This window comes from Camelus dromedarius, chromosome 11 (genome assembly GCF_036321535.1).
Source record: "Camelus dromedarius isolate mCamDro1 chromosome 11, mCamDro1.pat, whole genome shotgun sequence".
Lineage (NCBI taxonomy): Eukaryota > Metazoa > Chordata > Mammalia > Artiodactyla > Camelidae > Camelus > Camelus dromedarius.
Window position 1 is genome coordinate 35,966,615 of NC_087446.1, and position 12,784 is coordinate 35,979,398.

Here is a 12,784-nt window from a genome sequence, read left to right on the forward strand (position 1 = left end):
TCCTCACCCCAAACGAAACCTACACAAAACAGGTAAGAGTGGCTGCCCCCAACCCAGGAGGCAACTGGGAGCAACCACAGTCTGGGAACCACTGAGGGTCAGTACGCGGTGGAGCTAGAATCAGGCCAGAGGCTGTCTCCCAACTTTCACACCAAGTCCCTTTAATGTCACCTGCTTGTTGCCTTTGCCAAAGAACACTCATAATGTATCTGTTTAACGAGTGACCTATTCAAATACAGACATAAATAATTTCATTCTTGAAACTGGGCCAGTATGAGAGACTAAACATAACTTGAGCTAGACCCAGTTTTCAATCTTCTTTTTCACTGAACAATACCTAACCCAAAATGGCAGCAGAAGACAGGTAAGTAAAAGAGAGGAGGGAGGGTCAATCCCCAGCACCTCCATCCAAAAAAAATTTTTTTTTAATGAAACATCTTAGGTTCTTAAAAAAAAAAAAAGTGATATATTTTATACACACACAGGCACACATACCCAGCCTACAGTGATCTAAAAATCTTTATTCACAATCCTGAAATCCAAAAAGCTCTCTACATTGAAGATCTTTTTTGGCAGCAAAACTTGACCTGACCTGAACTCATCTGGTGGCAAAACTTGACCTAAACTGATGAAGTTATTTAGTGCTTATTTTCCTCACTGAGTGTGAATACTCACACATTCCACTGTAAGATACTGATGTTTAATTCAAAGGTAATTCAGACTTTTCAGATAAAGGATTGTGACTATGTATATAAAGTGTACTAAATATTGATGGCCCTAAAATAATTTTTTTTACTTCAAAAGTATGTTTTAAAGTCTGCACAATATCAAGTAACAGAGGACAAATATTTAAAATCAGAAGCTTCTGAGCTAAAAAAGGGTCTTAAGAGCACAGTCAAAAAACAAACAAAAAGAGAACATAGTCAATCTAGAGTCCTCATTTGGAGATGAGTAAACTGAGACTCCCAGAGGCCACATGACTTGCCCAAGACAACTAGTTTACAACAGACAAGGTCCTCCCTGCTACCCTAACCCAAGGCAATGCTCTGCAGTGGCCATTAGTCCCTATCGGGGGGCCTCTTCCCTGTGGGTTTGGATCAGGCTCTGCTTTTGTTTAATCAGAGTTCTCAAGGATTCTCCAAAGTGCCTGGCTCAACTTAAGAAAATAAAAAAATATTTAATACTTCCCTCCATCAATTCCACTTTTCTTTCTCAAAATTTGGATGAGTGTACAAATGATTTGTCAAAAGGTAGCAGCCAATACCACTTATTCTAAAAGAGGGGGAAAAGACAGTGATGAATTCAGTTAACATGATCTTCTTAGTCCTTCTACCCATTACAATTAGTGGAGTTATTAACAAGTTGGTAATAGTAACTGTCTGATGAGCGTACTCTCTTTCAAAGGTTTGTTTCAAAATAAGGACTAAGGGCATAAGATAGTTGATGATAATAACAACAGCAGCAGTGTTTCTACCACTTAAGGAGAGTCTGTTACAGGCCAGGCACTGTGACAGGTGTTTTACATACAGGGCTCATTTAATCCCCATCAACCCTGCAAAGAAGGTACTCTTGCCTCCTTTTTAAAGATGACGAAGCTAAAGTTTAGAGAGGTTAAGTATCCTTTCCAAAATCATACAAGGGACAGCCCAGGCTGAGAAGCCACAGAGATGTACTTAAGAGTACAGCTCTCGAGCTGTATACTGCCTTGGTTTGAAGCCCAGCTTGGCCATAAACTAGCTGGATTAATTTGTGCAGGTGCCTGTTTCATCAACTGTAAAACAGTTATATAATCAGCCCTCTAGTATCCACAGATGTGGAACCGGAGGATACAATCGGCTGACTGTAAGGGACTTGAGCATCCTCCAATTTTGGTATTCACGGGGGTTAGGGAAGTGGGGTAATACCAGTACCCATCTCACAGGGGTGATGTTGTGAGGATTAAATGAGTTAATATATGTAAAACAGTTAAAAAGGTGCTTAGCATCTGGTAAGCCATATGTATTAGCTATGATCATGATCATTAATAGTGGCACCAGCCTTCAAGCCCATATCTGTCTAATCTTGCAGCTCCTCTCTTCTGCTGTGCTGCAGAAATTAACTACAGGCAATGTATTGGTATTGAGCCAGCTGTCTCCACTTTCCATGCCACCTGTGGACTTTCTTTGCCTTTCATTTCTTGTCTGTTCCAAACTTTATAAGATCTGTGGCCATTTCAAGACTATCTTTCTTTTGGTAAGTAAGTAACCAGGCATGGAACACATAAAAAAGAAAAATTCTAAAACTGATGGCTTTATGTCACCTTTACAGCTAACTTAAAATTACTCAGAGCCAAAAAAAATTTTTCTATCAGCAATAAGACACTTAACTGTGCATAGATACTGTCGCTATATCAAGGTGCAATGCACGAAACAAGGAACAGCCAGTAGTATATTAGGTACATACTCCACACTTACAAGTCTGGGGTACTTTCTCACCCCTGCTTATAAGACTTATTTTTATCAGCCCCTAGACCAAGAACTACTAAAGTATATATACTTGGAAATCATGTCATGTAATTCATTCATTAAACAAATATTTACACTGTGTACTCCGGCACAGCTCTTGGGCAAGGGTTACAGTAGTTAAGCAGACAGAATTCTTTCCTACAGAGCTTACAATTCAGCATGGGTACAGACTTCAAGCAAATGTATATTGCAGCATTTCTAAAAAAAATTCTGTTAATTTCAAAACCTTGTGCAACCTCCTACCCAAAAACAAACAAAATTAAAACAAGGAGACAGATTTCTAACAACTCAAAAATACAACTTTCTCCCAGTTGCTATGGACACATTTTAAAAAGGGGTGTTCTCTAAAATCATATACATGCACTCTTTTCCAGTTCTCACCTACTCTTAGTCTCCTGTACACTTGTTTATGACAAAGAATACCGTATTAGGCTGTCAGTCATGAAATAACTGTCCTACCTAAAGGGTTGTTTCACTCAAGAATGTTTAAAGTCCATATCCAGAGAGGCACAAAATCTATTAAACCTGAGTGTTTCCACCTCCCACATCTATTGCTCGGATCCTCCGGGGTTTACAGTGTAATGAATTTACTTTATTGCCCATTAACTAAGAGCATATCAAGAAAGGCTGGGCTTGTGGGATCTGGAATCTAAAATATCAGCATATCTCATGACCCCGCGGGCTTGTGCTGGCTCCCAAGAGACTGGGTGCTGGACTGTGAGGCAGTCACCTGTGTCCAGGTCACATGAAGCGGCCCTAGCCTCAGCTGACCTCCGACCTGAGAAAAGTATTTGGAGATGCCAAGAGATCTCTCACATCAGTGTATGCACGTCTACCAGTACAGCCTCTAGGGGCTAACTTTTGACATACAGTTATCCCAACCAACAAAGCAAAAGCGCGCGGGGGGGGGGGAGCAAAACCCCCATTCACCCCCAAAAAACTTCCAGGTGCAAGTCCTTTAAATTTTGGGCCAGCCACTCTGCCCACTGCAAATTCACACTGTAAAACTGTAAAAACACGCCTCTTGGCCAACGTTTTGAGATCTGGGGAAAAACGGGATTAAGAAGATAAAGTGCCTTTGTCAAAGGTGAAAAGATTAGAAGGGTAACACCCAAGGAGGAAACTGGAGGAGGGTCAAGAAATGAGAATTTAGAATTGAGTAACTCCGGGTCCCCTGAGGGGGCTTCGTGGAGAACAAGGCCTGAGAGAGAAAGTAAATGACTTGGGGATCCTGAAAAAGGCACCTGGAGGGAAAGGGAATCGGCAGAAAGAGCGCGGACCCCTCAAGCCGTTAGGAAGGCAAGGTCTCGACCCTGGGCGCTGAAACCGCCCGGAGAGTTCTCGGCGCCTCCGGGGAAAAGACAGCTACAGGGAGGATGGGGAGACAAGAGCCGAGCGCGCGAGGGCTGGGACGCCGCGGGGTCGTGCGGGCTCAGGGCGCCCGGGCCAGGACGCCCGCGCCGCTACTCACCTCTCCGAACTGGAAGGCGGAGACGATGGTGACAACGACGCCCACGAAACAGAGGTAGAGCCCATACCTGTGGGACAGGCAGGTATAGGTCTGTCTCTGCAAGAGCTTGAGCAGCATCGCCCCGGCTGCCGCCACGCCGCGCCGCGCCGCGCCCGAGGAGCCGAGGCCGGAGCCGGAGGCGCAGCCGCCGCCTCAATGAGCCTCCATTCAGCGGCCCGCTTGGGCCGCCGCACTCAGGTCACAGCCTCCGGGTGCCTCGCATGGCTGCTCCGGAGACCGACGCCCGCTCGGCTCCGCGCATCGGCCGCCGCTTCCGGGAGCGGGGAGTGCACGCCCTCGGCGCGGGGGCGGCGGACACGGGGCCCGCCAGGCGGCTAACGCCGCCCTGGTCTGGCCCGGCCTGGAGGCGGAGGCGGCGGCGGCGGCGGCGGCGGCGGCGGCGGCGGAGGCGGCAGCGCCACCTGGAGGGCGGAGGGGTGAAGGGCAGGCGCACGTCCTCCCCGTGTGCGCGTGCGCGGCGGGCTTTCCGGGTCTGGCTTGGAGCCTCGAAACCCGACTGGGCAGGCAACCGAAACAGGACCCGCCTCTGCAAGGAGGCTGTGCCAGACGACGCTGTCTTGGCACAAACGTTTTTGTGCACAAAACCCTTACTAAATCTACAATAATTGGGAAATCATGGTTTTTCACAGCGCTGAGGAGGTGCTGTTACGGGCTTCGTTTCTCCTAAGGCTGTCTAACTGTATGGTTTGAAAGAGGAAACCTTTGGGCTAAATGTGCCAAAACCAAAATTCATTCATTCATTTATTACTTAAACGTGTATTTAGTGTTTGGCGTCTGGCATGGTGCTTAGTGTCGGGTATTCAAAAATACTGTTCACAGAGAGTCTAGCTGGGGAGATAAACATATAAACCACTAAATACAAAAAAGTTGATATGATGCAAGTCCCGCGATGTACAGGAAGGGAACCAATGCAAGGGGGGAGTCAGTTATTTCTACTTTGGCATGAGGTAATTTCTAGAAGGGCCTTCAGGTAGAAGAGGGGATTTGGACATTACCACATAATGGAATAAACCCAGAGGATTTAAGTCTCAAGGGGTTTGCAATGGGACTACCTGTGCGCTCACCTGGGCTTGGGCCTAGAAAGTCTGTCTCATTCAGGGATAAAATACTGGCTGCCCACTTGTCTGAAGAGGTAAACAACATCCTCCAATTAACTTTCTCAGTACTAAAGCTGATGCTTTGATCTCCATCCCTCTGTCCATTACACCATATTCTCAAAGGGTTGGAGACTCAGGAGATGAGAATTTAACTTTTGGGCCCTAAAACACCAAACACCTGAGTCTTCTTTTGTTCAGTCTTGATAAAAAGTGAACCAAGGTAAACAGTCCTGCATAAAGAAAAGCCTCTTGCCCTGGGCCTACAAAACACAAATGTTGAATACAGAGATGATATACCTGGAAAGCCTTACCTGGAGCTTGATAAGAAAATGGAACCTAAACAAAGAGCTTTAACTAGTTGATTAAGCAAAGTTGAAATAACTCCTGATAAACTCTGTATTTAGCTGAGTCCTTGTTTTACTCTAGGTAAAAAGATAAAAATGTTCACATTATGAGATGCTTTCACTTTTCAGCCTCAGGCTTGCTTGTTGTCAGGAAACATACTTTGATTTTGTACCCTGCCTCCTTTCAGGATATATAGTGTGTGTTCATAAAACATAGGTCTGTTTTAAGTGAATTCATGCCTTTCTTTATTCTTAAAAACAAAAACAAAAATAAAAACAAAAGCCAGGACAGCTTTTAAGTTTTTTTGCAAAATAGCAAATAAAACAAAATTATTAAGAAAATTCATTGCTTCTGATAGAATTCCAAGAGCCAAAATGTAACATGGCCCACGGTTTAATTTTTTGTGAATGTAAATATATCACATATATGTAAACAAATATACATAGTTTTCACATTAGTGTGACCATATTTTATTCTATTTATTTGATTTTTACTTGTGGGTTTTTTGGTATGTCTCATCTATGAAATATAGGCATCATAAAGGCAAGAGACTTGCCCATCTGATTCATATCTATATCCCTGCTCTTAGCATTGTGCCTTGCCAATAAGTAGCCAATTGATAAAAATTTACTAGATGAATGTACATATTTTGCACTGATAAAATAACCAGATACATAGTTGGAATTATTGAAGTTTTGGTGAATTGAATTTCAATGTATTAACGAAAGCTAGACTGTTATGGACAACAAACCAAAATTTTGGAGAACTCACTATGGAAAGTCTGGATCTGGATCATTTTGGTATGGGGGTGTTTCTAGAAATGTACTCATTTGGTTTTAAAATCTCTGTTTATTGTTATTTACTGTTTGTTTCATTTTGTGTATTGCTTCTTTGTATCTTGTCAATTTTTCCCTAAATATTTTTTTTGCTTATTCTTTGGCTCATTCTCTCTGTTTCTGTGGTTTTCTATTTCACTGACTTATGCCTTTATCTTTGTAATTTCTTTTTCTTTTATTGTCTGAAATCACTTCTTTGCTCTTGAACTAGTTTCTCAAATTTAATACTTAGCTCAATTTTTTCAGTGTTTATTGTTTTTCATAAATGTTCCAAAACTATAGCTTCCCTCTAAGTATTAATTTTATTGCATCCCATGAATGTTGACATGGAATACAGGTGCACACTGGGAGTTGGGGCTCAGCTGCAGGTGCCCCACCTGGGGCACAGTGTCTGCTTCAGGGGAACCATAGCAATATAGTAACTTGGCTGTCTGGGTGTGCACAGCTGGGGAAGAGCACCACTATATCCTCATACATTTGTACACTAAACCCACCATGCAGCAGGTGGAAGAAAAAGCAAAAGCCACTCTGAAATTGTAAAGAGCCTTCTTCCTCCTGCAATATCTCTCTAGCGCCCTCTACTGGCAAAGTTGAACATCATAATTACTACAAAGGAGAAATGCTTAGACTCCAAGTCCATCATCACAGAGCCTGGTTCTGAGGGGATGAATTTGGAGCTGAGAGGCAACAACTGATAACTGGCACATCCCTGGAACTAGGGTTTCAAGAACGATTTAGATTTTCCTAATCAGATGAGTTCACAGAAGGTTTTAGTCTGGGACTGACATGGGGAGAGAAGTTGGACAAAGGGCACCTATTTTTTGCTACTGAGTCAGTGCAGATATGGTGTGATTCTAAAGTCAGCAATGCTGGAATCTGTGTCCTGCATCTGTAGAAGATGTCCTGGTCTGCTCTTCCCTGACCGCGGCTTAGATCACAAAATGGCTTAGGCCAAAATGGATTCTCTTATGTCAAGAAAGCCATTCCTGGTTCTCTTTCTCCAGGGACCCTCTCACCTACCTGCTTAATGACAAAAACAAAGATAGTAATAATAATTAGTAGCAGTATAACAATATTATAACAGCAAAACAATTATCACTATTATAACAATGTAACATTAAAATCTCTATTTCTTCTGTGTCTAACTATATCCCTGTGTTACAGAACAAAAGTTCATGTGCCCCAATGCACAATGAAGCCAAACAAATTGAAACATCAGTTTTTGGACCAGAGAAAGGTTTATAGTAGAGCCAAGTAAGGCAGCTCATGCCTGAAAACCCCAAACTCGCCAATGGTTTTCGGGGGAAAGTTTTTATAGACAAAATTTAGAGTGAGGGCTGCCAGTCTATGACTTTCTTCTGATTGGCTGGTGGTGAGATAACAGGGATATGCTCCAGGACTCTTGTGCTCAGACTGAATTTGCCATCCTCCACCGGGGTGGGGCCTTAGTTCCTGCAGAAGAACTCAAAGGTATTGTTATGCATATTCCTTGAGGAGGAACCAGAACCCTGCCCCAAAGCTGCACTATTATTTCTTTTTGTTATTCTTATTTTTTATTGAAGTGAATTTGATTTGCAATGTTAGTTTCAGGTATACAGCAAGGCAATTCAGTTGTATATATATATATACATATATATATATATATATATATACACATATATATATATATATATATATACACTTTTTTTTTCAGATTCTTTTCTCTTACAGCTCATTATGAGAAGTTGAATATAGCTCCTTGTGCTATACAGTAAGTCCTTGTTGTTTATCTATTTTACAGATAGTAGTGTGTCCCTGTCTGTTAATCCCAAACTCCTAATTTATCCCTCTCTCCCTCCCGCCCCCCCCCCCCCCACTTTCCCCTCTGGTAATCACAGCTTATTTACTATGTCCCAAAGTCTATTTCCAGTTTGTAAGTAAAAATTGTATCTTTTTTTTTTTTTAACATGGATGGACCTAGAGATTATATTAAGTGAATTAAGTCAGACAGAGAAAGGCAAATAACATATGATGTCCCTTATACGTGGAATTCACTGTTGTTTCTTGGCTGTTTCTCCCTTGTCTCTGCATTCCCTCCCTTCCTCGAGGGAACTGTTTGAATCTGTCCTTTGGAACTCAGGGAAGGTCAAGGAGGCTGAATGAAGCCTATTTCTTACAAGAAACAGGGGACCCCACAGGGTCCTGCTGTTTCATCTGTTCTAAGTACTTTTAATATATTAATTAATTTAACCCTATTAAGTAAGAACAGTTGTAATCTTCATTTTGCAAATGATGATGAAACCGAGCAGGCTCCTGTGGGGCCCTCCGGGGTAAAACTCCTTTCCACGTTTCATTTCTCATTTGTAGGAAAAAAGGCTTCAGCCTCCTAGATCTTCCCAGAGTACCAAAGGGCAGATTCAAACGGCAGTTGCTAATCAGGGAAGTGAGGGGAATGCAGAAACAAAGGAGGAGCAGTCATGAAACAATAGTGCAGACTTGGGGCAGGTCCCGGTTCTTCCTGAAGGAATATACACAACAATATCTGAGTTCTTTCGTGAGAACCAAAGCCCCCGCCCAGATGGGAGGATGGCAACTGCAGTCTAAGCACAGGAGTCCTGGAGCACCGCCCTGTTACCTCACCGCCAACTAACCAGAAGAAAATCACACACTCTGCAGCCCTCACCCCAAATGTTGCCTGTAAAACTTCTCCCCGAAAATCGTTGGGGAGATTGGGGGTTTTGAGCATGAGCCACCCATTCTCCTTGCTTGGCCCTGTTCTGTTTGGCCTCACAGGGCGTCAGGCACATGAATGTGCGTTTGGCAACAGACAGAACCCCTGAATGATATGCCCAACCTAAGCGCAGACACAGAAAATACAGGACTGAGATTGGGAAACAAAAAATTCCAGAAAATCGAACACGCTTTTGCTCCTATTCATTCCCTCCTCCTCCAAGACGACCTTGCTTCACCATTTACTTCCTCTGCTAATCAGTCTTAAAATTCTCCCTCAGATAGGACTCTGTCCTACCCATAAATGCAAACATCTTTCCATTTTGTATTCGAGTACTTCTCTACCTATTGTCTTGCAACTGGAAGTCTAAGCCTATTGCCATTGGACTCTTCAGTCCAATGCAATCTAATTTTATTTGTACTATTCTACATTTTTCTTATAGAGATGTTCAATGACAATCTGCCTAAACCAATCTTTTTTCTCCTTGTGCTTGATGTCACTGCAGCACTGACTCCCTTGGTGACCTCACCTATTTTAATAGTGTGCCACTCCGTCCACTGATACCACCCAAGTCAATTTCCAAGAGCCTAGCAGTTGTCGTCACCTAGGTTTCCTAGAAGCATTGGGGGTAGGGGGTGGTTACGTTTATTTAACGGAAGTACTGGGGACTGAACCCAGGCCCTCATGCGTGCTAAGCCTGTGCTCTACCACTGAGCTATACCCTCCCCCCGAGAAGCATCTTAAATTATTATTAAACTGTTACTATATCTAAAATCAAACTCATAATCCTCCATACTTCTGTTCCCTGGCTCACTGCATGAGAGGCACTGAGCCTCTCAAGCAGGAAAACAACTTTCATCTTCAATTTTTCTCCCTTATTCTACTCATCCAATTGGCCACCAAATCTCTTTTCTCCACAGTCCACTGCCTTAGGTTAGGTTATTAGCATTTCTTAAGACGACCCACCTGTCATTAATCTCCACTGCCATTTCTAGTCCTGTGGGAATTTTCAACACAGAGACTAAATCTGACAATGACACCACCCTACTCACGAACTTTCATCTTTTTCTTGAAGGCAGGTTCCAGGTTATATCCAGTCTCCTTACTGTATTGATGCAAAGCCCTTTGCAACGTCATCACCAGAATCTCCCAGCCTGATCTTCATGTGTTCCAGTCACCCTGGAGCACTTTTCATCCCGGAAACAAACCAAGTTCATTTCCACACTGAGACCTTTATTTCAGGCACTGGAGTGTTCTCTTTGTGTGTCCTTAATCACAAAACACAACGCCTGACAACTTGTGCATCCTCAATGTTTGTTGAATGAATTAACCACAAATCCTGAATGTTTAGTTTCTTGATAAAACATTAATTAATTAATTGAGTAAGTAAGTAAAAGGATTATGAAAGCAATGCCTCCCTCAGTAAAATTACTTTTTTTACAGATGCGCGGGAAGCAAACAACTGCTTGCTGATCTGGCATTTCTGTCACCATCCCAGCCATTTTCAAATCCTGCTCAGTTCATGCCCAACTATCAAAAGCAGAACAGCTGACAAAACCTTTCCCCCCTTTTTGGTAATATCTTTACTGCGCAGAGAAATAAATTCATGAGATCATGGTAAACATGAGCATCATGTTTTCCACAGACAATGACAACTAAAGTATGAGCTGCACCTCATAAGAAAACCTTACATAGGATGTAGGACTGTTGAAGTAAGCAGAAATTTAAGATTAGTGAAACTGAAAAAGTCAGATCATATGAGTTCCTATGTCTGCAAGTTAATTTAGAAACTATTCATAAGGGGAAGGAAAAAAAAACTAACCTCTTAAAATTTTCAAGAAATTCTCACTCTCATTGTCATGATGGAAATCCCCAAATTTCTCAAATACGTTCTTTTTTCTTTACCTCTGGTAGCCTAAAAACATCTGCCAGAAAATATTATGAAACTGAAAAAGTTTCTGGTACCATTGCCCAAACCTGTAGTAACCTGTAATGAGCAGGTAGCACTCCCACAAAGGGCTCTGGTTTCTCTCCCTTTGAGTAGTCACAACTTCTAAACCTTTGCTGAGCCTTTCTGATTTCTGTACTCAGTGATACGCTATTAATAGGGCCTCTTAGGAGATGCTAATGTGCTAAAGGTATGTATAGTTATATTAACACCAGGTTCTCTAGGTATTAGTGTTAAACTAGTATCAAGCATTCATCTGTACATATTTTTTCAATAAACATTTATTAACCCTTTATTTTGCACTAGTGTATAGTGCAAGCCCTGACTGATATTTTTTCTTTTTCACTTAAAATATTTTTTAATTTTTTATTATTTTTTCTTTATATTTTGTTGTTTATTTATTTGTTTGTTTGTTTAATGCTAGTGCCTGACTTAAGCTTTGATGGCTGAAGCATCCAGGGATGGCCATCTCAAGTTAACACATTGCCAACCACAGACTACTAGATATAGAGCCAGGATCCTTTGTTTTAGAGATCTTGATTGATTTTAGTAACTGTCCATTTGGACTACTTGGGTTTTTTTCTCTTCTCTTGCTTTAGATTCATGCTCTGTGCTATCTTTGCAACTTTTCAATAAATTTAAAATTATTCCAAAATATTTATGAGAATTGCAGTAATTTATTCCACCCCAATAAAAGCAGAACCCAGGCCCAAGCTCGCTCGCTCTCTTTCCTCTAGACCTTACTGTGTGGCCCCAGGTGATTTGTCATCCTAGGCTATGTGATTTTCAGGTCTTGTAATAACCCCTTATCTTTTCAACATTTCCTGATGGCTATTGCTGATGGGCGTCTTGCAATCCTAATAACCACAAGAGCCAATCAGACCACACTGGTTATTGACCAGCACAAAACATAGTGCTTGCATTGGAGATACAAATACAGGAGGTTCAGTTCCTGCTCACAGACTTGAGCGTCTAGTGGGTAGGCTGCGAAGTTAAATCGTGAAGTAGGGAACAGAAGTAGCCCAGGAGGCTTCTGGATGCAGAGAAGTGGCAGAGGTCAGCCCTCGGGAGTGTCAGGGGAGATTTCCTGAAGGTCACTGCTGAGGTGAATACATTAGGCAAGTGTTTATTAAGCACCTAAGTCAAAGCACTGCTCCCAGCCTGGAAACAGAGTAGTAAACAAAGCAGAAAGAGCACCCTTTCTAGGTATCCTAGGAGAATATCCTGAAGAAATTTTGCCAGATGAACAATCTAAAAGAAAACACTGTATCTTTAAAGGTTAATTATGTACAAGTGAGTATAGCTTAGGCACCAGAAAAATTGGCTCACTGTACACACACACACACACACACACACACACACACACACACACACACACACACACACACACACGGGATATGCCATTCGAATGGTGACCAACACCCTGCGTCATGACATCCCCATGATGACAATGACCCTTTGCCAGAAGGAGGACTATAGAGAAGAGATTCTACTTAACCCCTAACCCCAAGAGCATGCTTTAAGTTTCTTCTGAATCATAAAAGGAAGAGTAGAATGTATACACGGTGCTTTTTAAAGGGATAGTACACATTAGTATGTGAGCCATTTTTTTCAGGGCAGTGGTTACACACATTTACTCAGATAAATTTGCTTGTCTGTTTCAGAGGACTCTTGGAAGAGGAAGGATGGCGACATCCTCTTGGGTGGAATGATCCCTCAGCCCTGCCATTTGTTGAAAAATACGCTATTTTGATTTGATTTTAAATGTACTGAATTACAATCATCTCTTATTGATTTTAGCTCTCCTGTATTT

The 12,784-nt window shown here is 42.2% G+C and overlaps 1 protein-coding gene across 2 annotated transcripts in view; it reads right to left on the reverse strand.

The window, feature by feature from the left end:
- Window positions 1-12,784, reverse strand: part of GNPTAB (N-acetylglucosamine-1-phosphate transferase subunits alpha and beta) — an 83,370-nt gene that overhangs the window by 64,387 nt on the left and 6,199 nt on the right. The window contains exon 1 of one of the 2 annotated variants that reach the window (XM_031462928.2): window positions 3,976-4,341. The exons of the other annotated variant lie outside the window; for it this stretch is intronic. Within the exon in view, the coding sequence (XP_031318788.1) occupies window positions 3,976-4,092 (117 nt within the window). The 5' untranslated portion in view covers window positions 4,093-4,341. Of the gene's footprint in view, window positions 1-3,975; window positions 4,342-12,784 lie in introns of those variants that run through there. 2 annotated transcript variants of the gene reach the window in all.